The sequence below is a fragment of the Diplotaxodon limnothrissa genome, linkage group LG17 (genome assembly GCF_057381915.1).
Source record: "Diplotaxodon limnothrissa isolate DT_005_m linkage group LG17, D_limnothrissa_male_GT1.1, whole genome shotgun sequence".
NCBI lineage: Eukaryota > Metazoa > Chordata > Actinopteri > Cichliformes > Cichlidae > Diplotaxodon > Diplotaxodon limnothrissa.
In genome coordinates, this window is record NC_140612.1 from 40,412,604 (window position 1) to 40,436,434 (window position 23,831).

General features: G+C 42.7%; 1 protein-coding gene across 1 annotated transcript in view; it reads left to right on the plus strand.

Moving 5' to 3' along the window:
* fcho1 (FCH and mu domain containing endocytic adaptor 1) overlaps positions 1–23,831 on the plus strand; it is a 63,836-nt gene that overhangs the window by 16,432 nt on the left and 23,573 nt on the right. Inside the window, exons 3-6 of the mRNA XM_085376082.1 lie at positions 13,385–13,476; positions 17,683–17,757; positions 21,093–21,234; positions 21,443–21,595. Coding sequence (XP_085232208.1) covers positions 13,385–13,476; positions 17,683–17,757; positions 21,093–21,234; positions 21,443–21,595 — 462 coding nt within the window. The remainder of the gene's footprint in view (positions 1–13,384; positions 13,477–17,682; positions 17,758–21,092; positions 21,235–21,442; positions 21,596–23,831) is intronic.

The window sequence follows — 23,831 nt, forward strand, 5'->3', positions numbered from 1 at the left end:
TTTAAAAAACACATTTTTCTGGTGAATGTCAGAGATTGCAAGTTGAATGACTCTCCCTGTCACTTCTTTTCATCTGTTCTGCATTTCCTTTTACTTTTGGCTGGTTTATAAAGAAAAATAAAAGCTTTTCAAACCCACTTTAAAAAAAAAAAAAAAAGTAGCTATAAATATGTTTGTCCCAGTCCTGGCGATTTATCTGTTGGTGGAAAATCAAAATCCAAAATCTTTGGTGGGAACCTGAATATTTTTATATGCAAAAAAATGCTGCAAAAGGAAAAGTCCAGTTATGTTATTTCCCTTCAGTCTTCACATTTCACCCGTATCTGTCTTTGCACACAGAAATTAACGTGCAGGCGTCTGTGGACACGTCTCTCTTCAGATAACAAGCGGCAAAAGTCGCCCACAGACGTGCTCCCGTGCAGTCCTCCAAAATCTAGGTCTTGTGTCTGTTTGCGAACCACAACTGTGCGAACACAAAAACTCAAACGCTTCGTTTAACAGATTCCCCGAGCCGGTGCCAGGTGTTTACAGCGTCTCGCCTTGTGTGTTCACCGCCACTAACTATACATCATGTCATGAATCATCCTCTAACATGACATGTAAGAGGAAAAAACAGGGTAATTAAAAGCCTGACAGCGAAAGGATTCATAAGCTCGGGTTAGATTACACTCGGTTTTGCAAGTATTAAAAAAACTAGTATGACTAATTATGGCATTAATTGGCTTAATTTCTCCGTGAATAACGGCCTCATTAGTAGTCTTACACCAATGTACGAAGCACAGGAGTGAAAGTCTCCCACATGCCTCTGTGACTTTGTCAGCTGACAGCTTTTTCCTTCTCTCTTTGTCCTCCTCTTTGCTTCTGTCCCAGCCTACCTAGTACATCTATTTCAGGTGTGCCCTAGTTTTTGGCCTAACAGACAGAAAAGTTTTGCACATTGAACTAATATTTCCAGACTTTCAATTAAGGTGCAGAAGACACAGTTTATAACAGAGACTCTCGAAGTTTAGTTCATTGAGCCGACGTGCGGTTTAGGGCCAGAAAAGAAAAATGACCCATCTAAAGCCACTAATTTATAACTCCAGAGAACCTGCACGGACGGGGGAGTCCAGTAGTATAGTTAACTGTAGCCACACCCCTTATTTCCTATCATGCCTCATTTCCCATCACTGACTTAGTAGTCAGTTGTCTGTTTTATGTTTCAGTGCAAGTGATTCTTCAGAGGAAGCTGGTTTTTGCTGATGGTTGGAATCTCTGTGCGGTCACACCACCCATATTTGGAAACTGTATATTGGTATTAAACAGTATTTTATTTTTGCATGCAGCCTTATTACTGAGGCAGTTTGAGAACCTCGTCATTGAACTTCACCCCATGATGATTAGGGATGGGTATTGAAACCCGGTTCTTGTTGAGAACCGGTTCCCACTGTCTCAATTCCTTGGAATCGTTTGCCATTTTTGCAAACGATTCCCTTATCGATTCCAGTCGCCCCGAATGACGTCACCACGTTGCGGAGCGTCATTTACCTGGCAGGAAACACGGCGGCTCAAACGCTCAAAAGTTTGGTTTTACTTTACGAGAACGGATGACAACAGGGCAACTTGCAGTACTTGCAAAGTAGATATTTCATTTAAGGGAGGAAACACTACGAACATGCAAAAGCATTTGCTCACAAAACACGCGATGACCTTAAATGAATGTCGTGTTTTTAAATCTGCTCCGGACTCGTGAATCTCAACCCAGCAGCAGCGGTAACGTTTGCACGTCCTCTCCCGTTAATGCGGCAGGTCAATAATCCACTAACAGAGCATATTATGTTAGCGCGATCTGCCTTATTACAAAACCATTACTGTGCATTTAGTGACCATGATGAGAGAGACAGAGTCTGGCTCAGATGCTGGCAGCTCTCGCTGCAGTCTGCCGGTAGCGTCTCCTTTCAGGCAGGATAGACGAACGTCACCGAGCAGAGACTCAGTTTGTGGTCAAAGGCTTGCACCCGTTTGCCACAGAAGATGATTTTCAGTAAGTGAATGTGTTTAATTGTAGGCGGGGACATTACTGGATATTCTTGTGTAATTGCTACAGAATAATTGATGTTATACTTTGTTATTGCTACAGAAGAATATTTATTTTATTATTTTACATTTACATTTTGTTTTCCTGGGGACCCTGTGACACCCCATTGAAGAGCCGTAGGCTGGATCTCTTAAGATCTCACTGCTGGGTTTGTAAGGCCATGTTACTCCTAAATTTCTATCTTGTTCAAAGAGAAGATAAAAAACAAAGTTCTGAGCTGATCGACCTTAGTGTTCTCCTTTTTAAAAAAGAATCGATAAAGAATCGAATCGTTAAAGAGAATCGAAAATGGAATCGTGAAAATCTTATCAGTACCATCCCTAATGATGATTTATTGAACTTGAGCCCACTGTAAGCAGCTGTTATTACCTCTCCTGCTCATCTGTCCGTCTCTTACAGCTGTAGTGTTGCTTTGCTTTCGTGTTTTCTTTACTGGTGAATATGAGCTGTCGATTGTCTTTGTGTGTTTGTGCTGAACATAGAACTGCAGATTTACAGCCAGGCAAGTAGAAAATCAAAATCTCAAGAACAAATGAGGTGACGTACTTGTGTGTCTTTACATATTTCCCATTCAGCCTGCTTTCAGAGCCAAATGGCTTTGAAATACAAACCACTCTCTAGTTAATTAGGCAGCACAGCCACTCGGGGACGAGCTACACACAGAGCCTCGGCTTGTTTGGCTCAAGAACATTCACAGCCACTCACAAAGCCTCCTCATAGCACTCTGTCCTTTCCCATTAACTGAATGAAAGCTGTGCTTATGGTCCACAGGAGGAAGCATACCGGCTGTAATTAAGTGCATCCTTAGCAAATTAAGGCGCTGCTAAGTCTTGGGAACAGAATGTGTTTCTCTGTAAGGATTCGTCACGCTCGATCGTTCCAGGAAACGTAATCGCACTTGCATATATTTTGTGCCTCTGCGCCTCACAGTCCTGACGCAGCACAAACTCAATCTAGTCTGTTCCCAGCTTATAAACGAAATATTACATTTGATTTGATGCCATCACCTACAAAGTTGCACCATTTAGCATCGTTTTACAGCCCCGATAAAAAGTTTAAGACCACTTGAAAAATGGCAAAAAAGTCTTATTTTGCACGGTTGGATGTTAACAAGGTTCCAAGTGGAGCTTCAACAAGAAGAAACGGGAGAGAGACGAAACATTTCTTTGAGCATGCGATTCGTTGACGACAACGCTTAAACTGATACAGGCCGTTTTACAGCTGATCAACAGTTCAGGACCACACCTAAAAAACAAAAACGTTATTGTTGATCACTTCAAAAATTTGTTGCGGCATCCTTGATGCAAGTGTTTCCATGAGGTGAGAGGGAGCATTTCTCCAAGACGGCCGCATGAAGCGTCCATTTTTGTAACTTCCCCAAAGGTTCTCTGTTGGATTTAGATCAGAGATGCAGGATGGTCCAAAAGAGCGATGTTATTCTCCTGGAGGAAGTCCCTTGTGTACTGTAGCGTTGTCCTGTTAAAAACCCAGTGGTTACCACACAGACGAGGGCCCTCAGTCACGAGGGACGCTCTCTGCAACGTCTGGACACAGCCAGCGCCCGTTTGACGCTCCTGCACCTCCTGAGACTCCGTTGTTCACCTCACGGTGCACCTCAGCAGCGATGGCACGCTGCGAGAGACCCTGCTTATGCAGTTCAACAACACGACCATGTTCAAAAAGGTTTTTTGCCTTTGCCATCAGAGCGTCATGACAGTGTGACGACCTGACAGAAAAGGACAATGGATCCACATTGTTGCACAGATTTGGCCTTTTAAAGGTCAACTGGTCCTAAACTGTTGATCAGTTGTAGATCAGCATGTTTCAGTTTAACAGTTGTTTTCAATAAATTTCTTCTTGCTGCATGTTGAAGCTCGACTTTGAACCTTGTTAAGATCCAACCATGCAAAGTAACATTTTTTGCCATTTTTGAACTGGTCTTAAACTTTTTATCAGGACTGTATTTTAGAAAATAGCCACATAATCTGAATTCATTACTAAGCTGACCTGTATTAGCTTCTTTAATAATATTCGCTGCAGTGCTGTATAGATCTCAGAAGGCCAGTGTGCGTGCTTACCAGGGGAATTTAGAAGAACTGCATCAGAGAAACCTTTAAAGCTCGGCGAGCGGTGCAGCTCTGTACAGTATAAAGGACAGCATTGTCTGCTGTCGTCTCTTAAAAATACCTCCTTTGCCTGCAGATATCTGTTTGCACAGAAACGCTGCACCCACTGGACTTCTATTATTGCCTGCAGCTCAGTTTAATGATGCCAGTGTTGCTGCCCTGCCATCACTTTGAGTCATGTGGGTTTCTTGTGGGGTGAAGATCTGTGAACACACTGAGAAAATCTTCCTGCTTTCAGGGTTTTCCCTCCTCCTCTCATTTCATCCCTGCTCCTCTTCTCCCTGCCACCTCCTTTCGTCCTTGCTCAGTTGTTCATTTTAAAAAATGCTCTGTGCCAGGTTAGAATAGGAGCCAAGACCGATCAATATGAGACTCGTTAAATCTGTTTTATGTATGGCAGTAATCTCCAAATATTCGTGTTCCTCGTGAACTGACTGCATAGTTTGGGTTGGTTAACAATTAAATAAATAGTACATATATCTATGTGTACATGACATAAGAAAATCAGCAGGCAAAATAAAAAGACGCGCTTAAAGAGGTGAATTTGCTCAAACCGTCCTACTCGTCTGCGATGATGAGCCTCTGCTGCAGCTACCTGCTGCTGACGTTATTGACACCTCTCTGCTGTGGGAGCGTTCACGCCGCTCAACCTGCTCGGTCAGCAGAAAGTTTCTGTGAGTCAGCGAAAGTCGCAGCAGCTCTGACAGACCGGCCAATCAACTGGCTCCGTGATAGTCTGACGCAAGGTTGTAAAAGTTTACAGCTACTGTCAACAGCAGCCCGTCAGTGCAGGACAGTTCAGTGCATCACTGTGTGGTGCTGACCTGTCACGTTTAAATGATGTTTTGCTCGTGACTTGTGAAAACTGCTACAGCATAATAAAATTGATCTGTGATGACTGGAAATAGCTGGCTTTGCCTTATTGCAGACAAATAAATGCACTGGTTCTCTAAAACCAGCAGAAGAAATTTATTCTGTACATAATTCAGCAAAGTACAAATGTAGTTTAAACCAGCACGTGTTGAAAAAGGGTCTTCCTGTGGGTGCTGGGCGAGGCTGGATATGAAGAACTTAAGACGTGCAGTATCACTGCGGCCTTCATACGCCATGCTGTAGACCAGGGGTGTGAAACATAAGGCCCGGGGACAGAATTGGCCTGCCAAAGACTCCAATCTGGCCTCTGAATAGCAGTTATAAAGTTTAGACATTTAACTTTATTTTCCTGCTGATAAACCACGACAGCCATTCATACAACACCTAAGTAAACGAGTCAAATCGAAATAGTTAAATACCAGAAAGTTGCTTTTTTTCACAATTTACAATAGAAAATATTTTTTTTAACATTTATTTTAATTAATTACTATTTTATGACTTTATCATGTAGAAAAACTGAGATATATTGAAATTGCATTTCTATTTCTGGAGTTAAACTTCTTTGCAGTAACAGAAAGGAGCGTTTGTGTGTCTGTGAAATAAGTTTGACTTCCCTGCGTTAGACTGTTTGGGATTTCTAGAGGAGGTGTGTTCCTGGTGCTACTATGTGTCATTTGTTTCTGCTTGTTTCTTACTATTGATGAAACAATACAACACAATGTGTTAAAGAGCAGGAATATGCTCAGACACTGGATCCATCCATCTGTCAGACTGCACAGTCATATTAGGCAGAGCTAAAGGCACAGCTCTAGATATTGTCAGAAAAGGGAACATTATATCAGAAAGCCTGAGCCAAGCGCTTCACCTCAGTATGCTTAAATTCTTGGGGGAAAAAGAGAAATCTACAAATGCAGTTCCTGGGAGTCCTTTTGTGTCTCTCTCTGGTCCTTTTGTGTGCTGCGAGTTAGAGAGCACAAATAGTCCTAACGCAGGTAAAACCCGCTGCCGATTCTAAAAAGCAGAATATTTCTGAATTAATGTGACGTTTCTAAAACCACCAGCCAAGAACCGCAGGCATCCAATCAGGTGAAAGCAGAGGATTTCTTGCTAATGCCTCAAGCTGTCTTTGGCTCATCTGTGTAGGGCACCATATAATCTTTTACCCTTTCTGTCATTTGCCAATCAGCAGCACAGGTTAAACAGTTGAGATGCACAGGAATACGTTTGTATTTGTTATAGAAGCAGCTGTGAAGACGACCGTGCAGCGCAAAGTGCAGCTCAGCCCAGGTTCACCGTCTGTAATTAGTTTCATAAATGCCTGGAAGAAGTCTGAAGATGTGTCTAATTAGAATCAAGAGAGAGCAGTTTAAACACACGCGCACACACACACACACACACACACACACACACACACACGTCGGGTATTCATATCTTATGGGGACATCTAATTGCAATCATATTGCTTTCCCTAACCCTTAATAACCCAGCTGTAACCCTGACACTAAAACCACATTTTGAGTCACTATTGCCTTCCAACTCGTGGGGACCTGGATTTTGGTCCCTATAAGGGCTGTTGGTCCCCACAAATATAGTAGCATTCCAATTTTGGGTCCCCACAAAGATATGAATACGTGCTCTCTCTCGCACACAGAAGCCGACATTACACTGAAATGATGACTAAGATAAAGAGCTAATATACTGTCTGAAACAGCAGGCTTATAAGTTCAGTTATTTCAGTGTCGTCTGCTTCAGACGCAGTAGCGGGTAAACTCTGGGGACTTGCTAGACTAAATCCTCGCCCTGTTTCACACTAAAGGTTTTGTCTGTTTTAACAGGGAAGAGCATTTTTAGGTCATGTGAGCCACGTTATTCTTACATCCTGTTTATATCCTTATGAACATGTCGTGTTCACAGGAAACCGTTTGAGAAATACAATGTAACACTAAACTCTGAACTCACTCTAAACATTGTTGCCATTTCGATGAAAGTGACCTCACAGGAAACCTTCATGCAGCCTCTGAGTGAGCCATGAGAAGACTGAACTTCTCTTCTTCTCACTTGCATGCAGTTCACAGCAAACCCTGTGTAAGAGCCAAAGTCAATGTTTATGTTTTTCCTTTTTGTTTTGGTGGCACAGGTGTATAGCTTTACCTGCGTCTCAGGTGATGGTATGTGGGTGTGGTCACAGTCTATTTACCTGATGTCGGTGTTCGCAGCAGGTGTTGGGTGAGTGGTTTGTGGGCAAACTTTTCTGTTGACCGTCATTTTTTGGCACACCAGTTAATCCATGCGCTAGTTGTAAATTGATTGAAAGCGCAAACGTTTGTTTTTGTTTTGTTCTTAAAATAAATGCGCAAAGTACAAGTTCGACTCATTATGGATTATTGGAGGCGCGTCACAGGGACACAACCAACTCAGCCGGCCGCGGCTTTATTTACGGATGAAAGTCGCAACACCCTGTGAGCCTCTCTCGTATGTTGGCTTCCAAAACTGCCAAATCAGTGATGGTCAGTACACTCATCAACACGCTTGATTTTAAACCACTTTTAGAGGAGTCTTCCCTGCACCACCTTCCCTGTTAACAAATCTGAGCATTTCTCCTACTGACCTTAGTGTCCCGCCAAGTCTGTGTCTTCATGAGAAACTTGGACACATACAGATTTGAAACCCTCCCTCGTCTCCTTTTTTCCGCTCCTCATTGTCATGGTAATGGCTCCATCATGCATGACCAAAGCGGTCAGCTTAATTGATGAAAAAGAGATCAGCGAGAGGTGGGGAGAGAGGGGGGTTCGCATATATCAGGCATGAAGGCTTTTCTTGCACTGAAGGCTTTAAGGAATACTTATTGCTAACCTGCATATTTATTGTTTTTATTCTATACAGTAGTTTAGTTATAGCCAATGAATCAAAGCAGGAAAGCACCAAAAACCATGATGTTCTTTTCAACCTGATCTGCACTCGCCCCGTTCATTCTGAACTCATCCTGAAGTGAAGATGAATAAATTAATCCCTAAACTTGTGCAGCGGGATCTATTTTCAGCTGCCGATAACATTTGGATCTCTAGTGGGTTTTTACTCGTTGCTGAAAATTGTTTGTGGGATTGACTGAAAAAGAACCACAGAGCCCATAACAACCAACATGTTATGATGTGTTTTAAATAGAATTGGTGGTGGTACAACTTGGCTTTCAGCACAAAGGAATAAGTTTCATCAGGCTTTGAATTCATGCGAATGTGTCTAATATTAGCATTATTTTCTTTGGGGGTTTTTTCCATGGGAGATCTAAAACATAGTTTATATTTAAAGATTTTCTTATGGCATACAGTTTCCCAATCATCAGCATTTCATATAATCAGTAACGACCCAGTTCATCCACGTGATCTGCTGCAGCTGAGGACACATGATCTGAATATTCTAGTTTTCAGGCAGTCGTCCCCTGAAGAGACGATGGACAAAGCTGAAACTGTCTGACAGCCCTGCTGGCGGGAGAGCCTTTTATTTCCTTACATCAACAATGAGTCTCTTCCATCTAATGTGAAAACTGCAAGACGACAAAAAAAGACCAGCTGTCGCAGAGAATGAAGCAGATTTGGAAAATGCGCTGCTTTCTCTGCTAAAAGTGGTTTGTAAAGCAAACCTGAGGTGAAACGTTGCCGCGGTGCAGAGAGCAGCACAGAGTCACACAGCTGCTCCTGAAAGTCATCGTGTTGAACTAACTGTACATGCAAAAAGTGAAAGAAATGGTTTAATTAAATAAAAAAACAACCTTCTGGTCCGTTCGGTGCACGCTTGTCACGGTGAAACTTGTCACTGAGAAACGACCTCGTCTTTGTCAACTTAATCTGCGATCGCCGAGTTGTCAGCTAAACGGGAACATGAGTAAATATTTGAGCCTTAGAGAAGGTAAATGCAGACAATTCAATGTGCTGAGCAATAAGCTGTTGTAATAAAGTTCGTATCTCTCCTAGCACAGTTTGCTCAGACTCGCTTCTCACATATTCAAATGTTCTTAAGGACTGTGATCATAATCAGACACGGTGCTCACCTTATAAGGCACCGTGACAGACTGTGGGGAAGCTCTATTTGCATGGAACTGAGAGGTGTGTGTGTGTGTGTGTGTGTGTGTGTTGGCAGCTCACCTTTCTGTGGCACGTGTAAAGTTTCTGCGAGGAAGGAACGAGTCCTGCATGACATTAGTCCAACTCGCTGTTTATGGACAGTGAAAGTCAAAACATTCAGCCGTTTGGTGAAAACACGGATCTGAAGTTACGAAGGACAGAAAACAGGATGTAGGCGTTTCATCGTGTGCTCAGTACAACGAAACCACTTTGTGTGAAGTTAAAGGACTGAGTCTTTATGTCAGGATAGTGTAACCAGTCAAGTCTTTGTTTTTTTTAAATTTATTTTAAAATTGTATCTTGCACTAGTTTTATTTCTAAAAGCAAAACGGGTTCATCCAAACCATAAACTGAAACTGGTTTTAAAGAGTTGAATATTGGCCTAAAATTAAAATTGTCTTGTGTGTTTGCACTTAGATTAACCCTAATGTTAGCTTCTAAGGAGCTGGAGAGAAAAGCGACCGAGAGGCTTCTCGGCTCAGAGGTGAAACGTCTTAAAGAAACTTTATGAAGTCTAGTCGCTTGACCTGGATGTCTGAGAACCTACACAGATACATTAAGAGTAAGATAAAACATCATGTTAGTGAATGTACTCACAGATGTACCCATATGAACCTATGGGTGAACCTAATCTTTGCTTATGTCAGACACAGGATCAAAAGTTAAACTGATTGCGGCTCCGCTGATGATTATTCTGATGATTAAGCTGCAAATGAGTTTCTCTAATCTTCATGTTTGAGACTTCACAAAGCTTGTTTTATCTGTGAAACAGCATAACTCGGACTTTACTGAGGCACAAAGAAAATACAAGGTTAATTTTTTCTTCTTTATCAGCTGATTGACTTTTTCACCCAGATCTGATCTTGTTTTGATCCTTTTGCAAAAGCAGTGACTCATAAATGTTGTCAAAATTCAGCAACATCTGTATAGCTGCTTTAAGTGTGTGTGTGTGTGTGTGTGTGTGTGTGTGTGTGTGTGTGTGTGTATTCATATCTCTGTGGGGATCAAAAATTAGAAGTTTACTTTACTCATAGGGACCAAAATCCAGGTCCCCACAAGTTTGAAGGTATTTTTGAAACTCAAAATGTGGTTTTAGTGTCAGGGTTACAGTTGGGTTATGGGTAGGTTCAGGGTCAGCAGCTGGGGAAAGCTTTGTGTCAATGAGATGTCCCCACAAGATATGAAAATGAGTGTGCATGTGTCTCTTTTATGGCTATCATAAAAATAAAGCTCAGGGGACGTGACCGTGTGAGAAGCTGACTTTGTTGTGTGTTTTCTGACAGATGCCAGCACCTCGTCTGAGATCATTCTCAGCTGTTTTTTCCTTGTCCTGCTCCTCTACGTCTGGTTTGTGCGTGCGTGTGATTTACTGATGACCCTTCCTTGGCATTCCAGCCATTCCCCTGGTACCTGGGAAGTGGTCTGTTCCCCAGCGCGATATTTTTAGGTCCTGCGAAGCAGCTGTCAGCGTTTCTGCTTGCACACACAACCCTGCTGTCTGCTGACTGAAAAATGTGGTGAGGCTGAAGATGCAATCTGCCTCTGCCTCAGTCGGGCTCTCATCCAGATTACATAGATGTAATCGGAGGGAGGTTTGTGTAATTACAGCAGCGATGGGGATGGTGCTAAATCTGCTGAGCCATAAGGTGTGCGACTGATCTCACCAACAATCCAGTTCTGTGTTTGTTTGTGCTTCTTTCACACAACACTGAGTCATGTTGGTCCTGAGCTTTCTGCTCCACAGAGGAGCAGAAAGCTCAGCTCAGATTGCAGCAGCCGCTCGCAGCCCGAGACGTGGCGTAGTTGATCCTGGAATATCAGCACGAAGCGATCTGTTCAGTTATCACAGCTCATGTTGGAACTAAGAGCAACAAATGCCAAATAATAGAGAGAGAGGTGAACAGTGTGGGTCCTTTGTGTGATAGTCTAACATTTAGAGTGTGTCTCAGCTGGTCAGGCTGCTTTTGGAGTAACTATCTATGAGCACAAATTGTTGTACCTGAAGAGGACTGGTACTGATGCTTATACAGCAACGTCTGAAGGTGTGCTACACGAACATGTTGTTTCTTCATGCACATGCTTTCCAACTCGTAGGGCTTAATAACAAAAGAAAGAAAAGCAGTCTTTGAAAGAAAATTAAATTATTTTGATGAATTCATTTGCAAAAATGTTTTCAGAAGGCTGCGTGTAATGATATTCACTAAATGAGTGGCACAGTGTATTCAGTATAAATGATTTGATGCTGTGCGATGCTGCAGGGTATAAATAAAAATAAAACTGTCAGCGATCAGAACAAAGTGACAACGAAAGAAAACAGCAGTGAGAAGAGTCAGTAGCTGCAGGGACCCATGAGGGACGGCTGGATTTAAACCGCTGAAACTTACAGACGGTCACAGTGTGAGTGTCCTGTGCTACATGTGCTTATGGAAATCCATCCGAACACTACCGATAAAGCACATTAGTTATTCATTCATAATTAATGTCAATAAATTGTTCTTTTATTAACTCGACTGTCTGTCGACCTGCAACTCACAAGAATCACTGATCCTCCTACGGGATTCACACGATAACGAACTGAGAGGTTTTCACCCCGATTGATCACTTTTGTTGTTTTACGGGCAACAACCTGAAAGTTATGAGTAGGGATGGGTATCGTTTAGGTTTTATCCGATACCAGTACCAAACCGGTACTTTTGAAACTGTGCCGGTGCTTAAACGGTGCTCGAACCGGTGCTTAAAGAATCAAGAACACAAAATTGGTCCAAAAACCTCTCATGTTTAGCTGTTTTCCACTTTTTCTTTGGTCATTTTAGCTTTTTTGGCCAGGGTGAAGGGAGTATCTGCCATCAAACAAGAAGACAGCCACATGTAGCTATGATGATGTTTGCTAGTTCACCTTACATGCATTAATGTAATAACGTGGTTAGCCTACTCAACGTAAATTACACACGAACAACATTAAGCTACTCACGCAGAGAAGAACGGCTGCTGCTGCATCATCATCCTCATCATTTCTGCTACACTGGCAGGGCTAGGGGCCAGGACTCTCCTCTTCGGGTTTTTGGGGGATATTGCTAACTCCGGGTCTGATAACAGGCACCACACCCGCAGTAGATGTGCTCGATGTGAGGTCTCGCAGCAAGCTATCAAATACGGCGCATTTCTCGGCTTTTAAAAAGACGCTATGCGTCGCCAGGTGTTTGATCAGATTTGAGGTGTTACCTCCTTTGACGGTATCACAGTATCAGCTTAAAGCACTTGTTGCTGCTGAGTTTGCATCTTTTACTGTGAAGTACAGCCAGACTTTTGACCGCTTCGCCTTGGGCATCTTTAATCTGTAGCTCTGCTCTAAAAGAACGTACGTACCTGGACCCGCCTACTACGCTTGCAAAGGTAAAATGATTGGCTAGAATCCAAAGTGTGTGACATCTCAGGAAAAAAAAGCACCGAAATATGTGCGCTGCTTTTCGGTCTGGTTACTACCGTTTATGTCAGAACCGGATACCGGTACCCATCCCTAGTTATGATGGACTGTGAGTCAGATGAGCTTCTGCACACAGATGCTGTGGTTACGTTTAACTTGAAGTTGTGCTGTTCAAACGCTAAAATGCTGTGATATGACAATATGAAGACCGTCGAGCGGTAAAGCAGTTTAAAAAGTGCATCAGAGAGACACTCGTGTTATCAAAAGGAAACTTTAAACACGCAAAAGGTCTTTTTGTGAAGCGTTGAGTTCCCTCGTGCACTGATGACCAATCGCTGTGATGTTTTGAGGGAGAACAAAAGAAATGAGTAATATTTGTGGCCATATGTTAAATGACTTTTGCCGCCTTTGGAAGCGCGAATGCTCGAATAGCTTTTCTATAACTGAAGGTCACGTGTGTGTAACGTGCAGGACTGGCTTATAGAAGGTGAGCGATTTACCCGTCATGCCCACACGATTCATTAACTTCTTTTAATAATTTCTTTTTATCCAGATGGTAGAAGCTGGTTTCATTTTTACTTTCACCCTGAACCTTTGAGTGTCTCTGGTGTTTACAGCAGACGATCAGGAGAAAAATGTCTCAAACTCGAGCGAACTTGATTCTGAGGCCCCGACTGGCATCGCTTTTGTTACTTTTGCCATGTTGGTTTGCTGTTTCTCGACTTACTGCTAACAGACGTGTGTGTCTGTGTGTTATTTTCGGCAGGGGGAGAAGAATGCCGGCTTTGATGTGCTCTACCACAACATGAAACATGGCCAGCTGGCAACCAAGGAACTCGCCGAGTTTGTCCGAGAGAGGTGAGGTTTGTGTGTATTTGTGAATATCTGTGTGGGAGGTGGTGCAAGTGATGAGATTTGGGTGGAAAATCCACCGTTCTTTACTACGTACATGGATATAAAGATTGTGCCAAGTTGGAAGAAATACTGGAAAATACCAAAAAGCATTCTGATCTCATCTCTCAGTATAACAAGGTGTTCAGATTCATCCTGTCTGCAGATCGTGTACTGTGGAGCACACAAGTCTCTGTGCTTTGACCTCTGACCTCACTATTCTGCTTCTTTTGAAGTGCCTGTTTCTCAAGCACTCAGGTCTGAGCACTGTATGTGGATGACCTCTCATCATAGCTCGCCACAGCAGGCGACACACTGCACGCTGCAGTTCTGAACTTTTTTTCTATCATAATCCGACGAGCAGAGCAAAACTGCATGACGCCGTTGGATCGGACATGGCGCCATCTATACAGTCAGGTCACATAAATATTTGGACAGAGATGACTTTCTTCTAATTTTGGTTCTGCACGTTACCACAATACGTTTTAAACGAAACAACTCAGTGCAGACTTTACGCTTTAATTCAATGAGTTGTGACAAAATAAAGCATTTTAACAGTCTTTTCATTTCAGGGCCCAAAAGTAAACGAAGAAACTAAATAACTGAAAATAAAATGCTCATTTCTAATACTTGGTTGAAAACCCTTTGCTGGCGTTGACGGCCTGGTCTTGAACTCATGGACATCACCAGATGATGGGTTTCCTCCTGCTGGGCCTTTACTGCAGCAGCTTTCAGTTGCTGTTTGTTTGTGGGCCTTTGTGTCTGAAGTTTAGTCTTCAACAAGTAAAATCCACGCTGAACTGGGCTAAGATCAGGTGACTGACTTGGCCATTCAAGAATATTCCTCTTCTTTGCTTTAATAAACTCCTCAGGATCTGTGTTATGAAACGCTGCCCAACCAGTTTGACTGTATTTGAGCAGTCTGTCTCTGGACACTTGCACCTTGCAGTGAACCCTCTTATTTACTGTCATGCAGTCTTCTCTTTGCGGTAGGCTTGGATATCGATACGCCGACCTCGAGGAGAGTGTTACTACTTGGTTGGCTGTTGTTAATGGAAATAATTCTGCGATCATCCACCACCGTTATCTTCCGTGGACATCCAAGTCTGCGTTACGAAGTTCTTTCAAATGCAAGCACCACACCTCAGATTAACTCCAGGTGATCGATTTCCTTAATCAACAATGACATAATAAAGGAATTCCCCACACCTGCCCATGAAATGGCCTTTGAGTCAATTGTCCAATTACTTCTGGTCCCTTTGAAAAGAGGGTGGCACATGTTGAGTGTGGGTGCCCTCAAATGAAAGCTGAGAGTGTAGACGTCTTGTACACGTCTATTGTATAACAATAATTGGAAAGTGTTTAAGGAAACGGGTAAAAATGTATCCAGATGTATATATTTACACCTAACTGTGACAGTTTTTACCTCCCTGTGGTGTGCATGTTCAAATTCATCAGGTTATTGTCCATTAAATACATAGAAAGCCACTTAATATAATGTGGCCTTCTCCTTGTACACTCAGTCGAGGCAGCACCCTCACATAAACCAGAGTGCTTCTACTCGTGAGACACACCTGAGGTCACCTGCTGTGTACACCTCTCTGACTGTTGGGTTTCTCTGTGTGTTTTATTGTAGGGTCTACCTTACAATATAAAGCACCTTGAAGCAACTGTTGTTGTGATTTGGCGCTGTATTAATAAAATTAAATTGAGCTCTGCGGTACAAAATATTTTCCTTGTGTACATGTTTACCACTTTAGTAATCAGTTACTATGCATGTAGACACAGTGCACGTCTTTGGGACCTTTTTAAATGGTTTGCAAACTAAAATAAATCAGTCAGATGAAATCTAGTTGTCATTTTTCTTAGCAAAATCAGCATGAGCCATCTACGAGTCAGTAATAACTGGTGGTGCCATCGTGTCTGGGATGTAAAAACGGGACAGTTGCACACTGACACAAAACTAAGTTGAGAGTGTGTAACGTCAAATACTCTGTCAACTCATTTGTGATTTGCAGTTAGCACACTGAGGGGAGTAATGAGGAGTTTGTGCTCTCACAGCTGGATGCTAACGCGTACAGAGCACACTGTCAGACCAGCGATATAATCCTGACATCGATTCAGAGTGCTGTGCACATTCCTCACAGGGGAAATTCACTTATCTGCTTGGAAAGCAGCAGACAACAAATCAGCAGTCAGGAAATGAAATAGCACTGTGGGTGAAACCGTGTGCGATCCTGCAGGATGGAGGCGAGGCAATTGTCCTGATAAATTTCCTCAATCTTTCTCTCTCGCCACTTTCCCGAAAGGTCATTTTGATATAAGAGAGTCTATGAAACACTCGGTTAAAGTACCAGAGCAACCCTTCAGCCACACTATCAGGGTTTCTGCATTCTCTGCATAGCACTGTATTTACTTTAAGGAAGACAATCTGATTGGCTAGAGCTTGGAGTCTGAGGATAGACGACGGTTGTCTAAATAAAATGTAGCAGAGATCAGCCTTTAAATATATCATTCAATGAGCTAATTAGTTACTAAACATCACAGTGGTCATTTATTATAGAATTATGTACTGAGAGACTTTAAGTTAGATACAGTTGTTCACAGTTTCCAACAGTGTGAGGATCTCATCCTGGAAATAAAAAGTATTTGGATTATAGTTGGTGGATGTCCTACAGACACTGCATTAAATAGACATTCATTACACAGAAGAAGAAGAAGCAGCAGCACATGAAAGTGTTGGGCCGGACGTGTTATTGGTGAATCCAGGTGTATAAAATGAAGCACTCAGCCGGTCTGTCTTTACAAACACTTGTGAAATAATGGCTCATTCTAAAAAGCTCACTTACTGTGGGATTGTAATAGGATGGCAGCCCGTTTGTGAAGTTTCTTCCCTCTTTGATATTCCACAATAAGCTGTAAGTTGTGTTATTACAACGAGGAAGCAAATAGAAAAAGCAGCAACTCAGCCATAAAGTGGCAGACCACATGAAGTCACAGAGCGCCGAGGCGCACAGTGTGTCACAGTACCAACGCTCCAAACTTCCTCTGGCAGTAACGTCAGCACACAGTCTGTGCACCGGGAGCTTCCATGACTGAGCAGCTCCTGCAGGTGTCATTTGTAGGTGTACCGTGATAACTTCACTCTGGGATAAAATAACTGGTCATCTTTATGGGAACCACGAGCCATGGAAGGCTGGGCAAAGCACAACAACAAAAAACAGATTTTAAGCCTTTCTAATAAAAAGTAACAATAATAAACAAAACTTTAAAGCACGACCGTCAACAGTAACATTAATTCTCTATACGTGCTGTGTCGACACAGATCAAATAGAGCCCCCATGAATTTTTAATAGGTGCAGTTTAGTATCCAAAGATATACAGATGTTCACAAGGAGCACTAATGTGAGATTCCATTAAAATAAACCACTTCTGAAACTCCTAAAACATCAAACATTTAACCTGTTACCACAAATCAAGCCTTGTCTTTGGCCTCCTACAGAATAGAACTGGATCCTTTCGGATAATCAAACGCCTAAAAAGGTCAGTTTAATTTAAGATATAAGTAATAACTTGTGAGACTGATTCAAACTCTCTGCACGAGACGAAGAGCAACGATAAGTCTGTTTGTTTACGACTCTCGGTTCTCCTCTGCAGCAGGTTCCTCTGTTCTCTGGATATTTGGATCGATGTTCCTCTGCTGTCCCTTCAGGGTCCACAGATGGTTATTAAAGTTTTATGGCCAACCTTGTAAACATCTATTTATCATTTAAATGTGGCTCCTTGTAACAGTTACCCAACACAGATGAAAATTAACCTTTATCTCACAGACTCTGACTCAGGAGGCAGATGCCCGGTGTCTGGGCCAAAGTAAGCTCTAGATGGAGAGCATAACATATGAGGCCATTAGCTGATGCAATGGCGTTGTGAGGAAGTGCTACTGGAGTGCATTTGGTTTATCGGTCTAAAGGGTATTTAGATTAATTTACATTTCAGGGGGTTTGTGCATCATTAGTCTTGTCATGCTATTAGGATAACAGGAAGGCTAAGAAAAGGTGTGCAGCTCCACCTTGCAGGCATACATGCATATGTGGATGAGATATAAAATTAGTCTAGCCACGTGTCCTGTTCATGCTTACGTATATATGTTTTTCTCACTTTCTTTCCCTAAAGGGCTGCTATCGAGGAGACTTACTCTAAGTCAATGAGTAAACTAGCTAAAATGGCCAGCAATGGAAGTCCACAAGGGTGAGTACCTCATGTACGATATATAACAGCAGGACAGCGTCCTGTGAAGGGGTTCAGAAAATTACTGTATAGATTTTATTTCCCAGAAGGTGCTGGTTTGGTAATTATAGATGTGATGGTCATATGGCTGCATATGAGATATGGATGAGCACCATCTGTGGCACCAAATGCCCACATTTGTGATGCCATTCAGCCTATATCGTTCCAGTCATGTCGTCTACTCTTTGATGGATGATATTTGTATGTTTAATTACCTTCTAGGACTGAATCACTGGACACGATTACACAAGTCTGCAATGGTTCAAAAGTTTTTCTGTATTTGTTTGTTTTAAAGCTGATTTGGCTCATGTGGAAATACTTTGCTGTGCTAATCATATTTCAGTAACATGATTAGAGTGTGTGGATTGTTTGGCTGTTGTCAGTCAAATCTTATCAAAACACAACCAAATAAGCTGAGTTTTGTTTTTTACTTCACATTATAAGACAACAAACAGTTTTCTTGGCATTATTTAGAGTTTAGGTTTAGTTTTTAAGCTGCGTCGTCTGGTAGCTGCGTGTATACTCCGTGCTACATTGTTGCAGTCCAACATCACTGCTGTGATTATACAGTGGGGCAAAAAAGTATTTAGTCAGCCACCGATTGTGCAAGTTCCCCCACTTAAAATGATGACAGAGGTCAGTAATTTGCACCAGAGGTACACTTCAACTGTGAGAGACAGAATGTGAAAAAAAAATCCATGAATCCACATGGTAGGATTTGTAAAGAATTTATTCGTAAATCAGGGTGGAAAATAAGTATTTGGTCACCTCAAACAAGGAAAATCTCTGGCTCTCACAGACCTGTAACGTCTTCTGTAAGAAGCTTTTCTGTCCCCCACTCGTTACCTGTATGAATGGCACCTGTTTGAACTCATCATCTGTATAAAAGACACCTGTCCACAGCCTCAAACAGTCAGACTCCAAACTACAATAGGCAAGCAGCTTGGTGTGAAAAAAATCAACTGTGGGAGCAATCATCAGAAAATGGAAGACACAAGACCACTGATAATCTCCCTCGATCTGGGGCTCCACGCAAGATCTCATCCCGTGGGGTCAAAATGATCATGAGAACGGTGAGCAAAGATCCCAGAACCACACGGGGGGACCTGGTGAATGACCTGCAGAGAGCTGGGACCAAAGTAACAAAGGTCACCATCAGTAACACACTACAACGGCAGGGAATCAAATCCCGCAGTGCCAGACGTGTTCCGCTGCTGAAGCCAGTGCATGTCCAGGCCCGTCTGAAGTTTGCCAGAGAGCACATGGATGATACAGCAGAGGATTGGGAGAATGTCATGTGGTCAGATGAAACCAAAGTAGAACTTTTTGGTATAAACTCAACTCGTCGTGTTTGGAGGATGAAGAATACTGAGTTGCATCCCAAGAACACCATACCTACTGTGAAGCATGGGGGTGGAAACATCATGCTATGGGGCTGTTTTTCTGCCAAGGGGACAGGACGACTGATCCGTGTTAAGGACAGAATGAATGGGGCCATGTATCGTGAGATTTTGAGCCAAAACCTCCTTCCATCAGTGAGAACTTTGAAGATGAAACGAGGCTGGGTCTTCCAACATGACAATGATCCAAAACACACCGCCCGGGCAACAAAGGAGTGGCTCCGTAAGAAGCATTTGAAAGTCCTGGAGTGGCCTAGCCAGTCTCCAGACCTCAACCCCATAGAAAATCTGTGGCGGGAGTTGAAAGTCCGTGTTGCTCGGCGACAGCCCCAAAACATCACTGCTCTCGAGAAGATCTGCATGGAGGAATGGGCCAAAATACCAGCTACTGTGTGTGCAAACCTGGTAAAGACCTATAGTAAACGTTTGACCTCTGTTATTGCCAACAAAGGTTATGTTACAAAGTATTGAGTTGTATTTTTGTTATTGACCAAATACTTATTTTCCACCCTGATTTACGAATAAATTCTTTACAAATCCTACCATGTGGATTCATGGATTTTTTTTTTTCACATTCTGTCTCTCACAGTTGAAGTGTACCTCTGGTGCAAATTACTGACCTCTGTCATCATTTTAGGTGGGGGAACTTGCACAATCGGTGGCTGACTAAATACTTTTTTGCCCCACTGTATATGCAACAAAGCACACTTCTGCACACTCTGGTCAGTGATTCGTTTTAGTCAGACAGGGCTGTGAGAGCCCTGCATCATTGATTTCCACATACATCGATCAGCCATACCATCGATGTTCTTGGTCTGCAGCGGTCAGTGTCTCTCAAAATTGGTTCGAGGAAGGAACAGACGTACCAGCGACGTGGTTGTAGGCAGCCAAGCCTCACTGATGTGTGTCGGGAGTGAAGGCCGGCCTGTGTGGTCCCATCAACAGACGAAAAAGTTCATGCTGGTTCTGATAAAAGGTGTCAGAGGTGCTCAGTCAGGGTGTTGACTCCTGTCCACAACTGAAAGCGCCAACAATGTTCTTCAGAACTGGACCACAGAGTAATGGAAGAAGACTTTCTTTTATATCACATGGATCGTCAGATGCATGTGCCTCATCTGCTATCTAGCAGATATCTGCTATCTAGCAGATATCTGCATCAGGCCAGCGGAGGCAGTGTGATGCTTTGGGCAGTGTTCTGCTAGGAAACCTTGGGACCCGCCATCTATGTGGATTTACTTCGACCCGTACCACCTACCTAAGCATTTTTGCAGACCATGTGCACTTTTTCATGGGAAACGTATTCCCTGATGGCTATGACCTCTTTCAGCAGGATAAAGCACACAGGCACAAAGCAGGAATGGTTCAGGATCGGTTTGAGGTTCATAACAACAAGTTTGAGGTGCTTCCGAATTCTCCAGAGCTCAGTCGAGTCAATTGTTGGTGGGATGTGCTGGACAAACGAGTCCCAATCCGTGGAGGCCTCACCTCCCAACTTACTGTTGCTAACATCTTCAGACAGCACACCGTCAGAGGTCTAGTGGAGTCTGCGCCTCGATGGGTCTGGTTGTTTCGGCACCAAATGGGACCAACAGAATATTAGACAGACTGTTATGCTTGATGTTTGAAGGAAAATCAATTTCAGTGATCTCTGAGTAACAAAATGAGAATAAATTTGTGTAAAACAATAACTGCAAATGTAATTTTACATTTTTGGAAACATTTAGTCCTGTTAGTGATGATAAAAACTATTAATATGGTGCCCGACATGAACAAATATACCTATGAAATACTCAGTGGTCCACGATTTCTTAAGCGTAGTGGAAAATGTAGGAGTCTTTAGGACAACAGTGGAATTACATGTTGATTATCTCTTATTACTATCTGCATATTTTCCAGGACTTTTGCTCCCATGTGGGATGTTTTCAGGGTGTCTTCAGACAAACTTGCCCTCTGCCACCTCGAGCTGATGAAGAAGTTCAACGATCTCATCCGCGATATCAACAAGTACACAGACGAGCAGGTCAAAATTCACCGCAAGGTACGTATCTGAAGTGAGGGGGAAAAAAACACTTCACCCCAGTCCTGCCAGCCCTGATCAGCTCTTTTCTCAGAGCATATCCAGTTACCATCCTTTCCTTCATGTAATTGGTGCATTTGCCCTGAAAAGTACTCGGTACAATGATCCCCTGCACAGTATGTCCATATGTAGGCTTTATTCTTTATGCATGTTTATGTGTATCAACCAGACTAAGGAGGAGATGGTGGGGACGGTGGAGGCGGTGCAGGTGCTTCAGGTTCAGAGCGGACAGCTTCAGAAGTCCAAGGAGGGTTACCACGCCAAATGTTTAGAGCTGGATCGACTCAGGAAGGAGGGAGGTCCTCAGAAAGAGCTGGAGAAGGTTCGCCTAACCTTTCTCACTGCAGAAACCAACTGCAAAGTGTCCCATGAAATGAAATGTTTCTGTTGTTGCAGAGGTTTGTTGTTGTTGCAGCATCATCTCGCTCAGAAAGTTTGAATTAGATTCAATAATTTAAAAACATGAATGCCTGGGTGATGTTAAGTCTCAAGCATGAGAAATCTCTTGTTTTAAGTAAATATCAACTAGATAGAGAAGGTCTGCAGCAGCGTGAGGGAGCCAGGCTACATATTTCATGCTGGCCTTGGAAAATCTCATAAACTGAAAGCGTGGCTCGAAAAGGAATGAGCAACCTCAAGTTTCAATCAACTGAAGAATATTTACCAAAATCCACTGCTCAAAAAAAATAAAAGAACAGTTTGAAAACACATCAGATCTCTCGGTTGGATTTAGGTCGGGCGGGGTGGGGACCAATCAGTGGTATCGGTTCCTTCATCCTCCAGGAACTGCCTGCATGCCCTCACCACGTGAGGCCGGACGTTGGCGTGCACGTGAAGGAACCCTGGGCTCCTTGCACCAGCGTAGAGACACGTAGTGGGTCAGAGCATTTCATCCTGGTACTTGATGGCAGTCGGTGCTGTTACCTAGCCTCGTTAGAAAGAGCCGTGACAAGACCAAAAACATTTCTCAGGTGCAGAAATGTCCACAAAAAGTACTCATTAAGTCAGAGTAACACAAATGTATTAATAGAGCTGTAACTAATGTAAGAGTATACAATAACAGGAACATTACAGAATATCTTTACAATAAAATAAAAACAGCCAGCATTAAAAAAAATACTGGAACATAAGTGTGGTCAGTTAACTGTCATTAATTAGTCATAATTATCAGTTCTCTTCATGATGGAGACTGGATCTCTCAGGATCTAGTGATAAATAACAGCTACAGCGTCTTTGTCAGCATCACAGATAAAGTTTGGTCTGATTAAATTTGGGAAACACTTGATAATCAGTAGATTGTACGTGTGTGGGTGTTTGCTGCAGAACATCTGATATGACGTGCTATTCTGACTTTGTCTGGTTATAAGCTGCCCACAGCTGTACACACTGGTCTCTCCTTCCTCTGCAGCTGACACTGTAGGCTTGTATCTCTCATCTCCTGCAAGCTGGTTTATTTTTTTACACCAACTAAAATGTTATTTCTCAGGAAGTGGCTGCAGGAACCTTGAAGAACTGCAGATCTTGGTATCGTTTAAAATACCCAACTTTACACATTAAATGCATCCAATGCATACAGCCTGGTAGAAAAGTAGATTTCCTCATCATTGCAGCTGTGTTATAGATGATTTTATTTATTATTCTTCTATACTGGAATTTCTTTATTTATATTTTAAGAAATGATCTAAAGATGTCAGTGCCTCTGTGCTTTACTCCCGTACACTGTATGGATTCAGTTTGGTAAACCTGGCTGTTGTTTGCTGAATGTTTTTAATCATTTGGTCACTTCTGTCTCCTAAAAACTAACATGGCAGCAGTCAAAGCGCAGCTATGGCCGTCTTTCGTATACAGCCTTTGCTAATCTGTGGCCACAGGTCGTGGTAGTTCTGTAAAAATTAACATTTAAAATATATTTGCTTGCAAGTTCATTAAAACTCATATATTAATAATCTTGTCAGACCTGTCAAAGAACTGCGTTTTGATGAGGTTTAGATGGGAGCAGAGAATCATGGAGCGAGGAGCAGCCGGCCGAACAAACTAAATGCACAGCTGTCTTTCAGAAGAAACGCTTCCTGGAGTCTGAGGTGCTCTTTGGGAGGGATACGTACTGGTTTATACACCCAGAAACTCCAAGGCCCCTCTTCTGTGGAACCAGCTTCCAGTTTGGATTCAGGAGACAGACACTATCTCTACTTTCAAGATTAGGCTTCAAACTTTCCTTTTTGCTAAAGCATATAGTTAGGGCTGGACCAGGTGACCCTGAATCCTCCCTTAGTTATGCTGCAATAGACGCAGGCTGCCGGGGGATTCCCATGATGCATTGAGTGTTTCTTCTTCTCTCACTATGTGTTAACAGACCTCTCTGCACTGAATCATACTTAATATTAATCTCAAGCCCCTCCCTGAGCCTGGTTCTGTCGGAGGTTTCTTCCTGTTAAAAGGGAGTTTTTCCTTCCCACTGTCGCCAAAGTGCTGCTCATAGGGGGTCACATGATTGTTGGTTTTTCTCTGTGTGTATTTTGTAGGGTCTACCTTACAATATAAAGCACCTTAAGGCGACT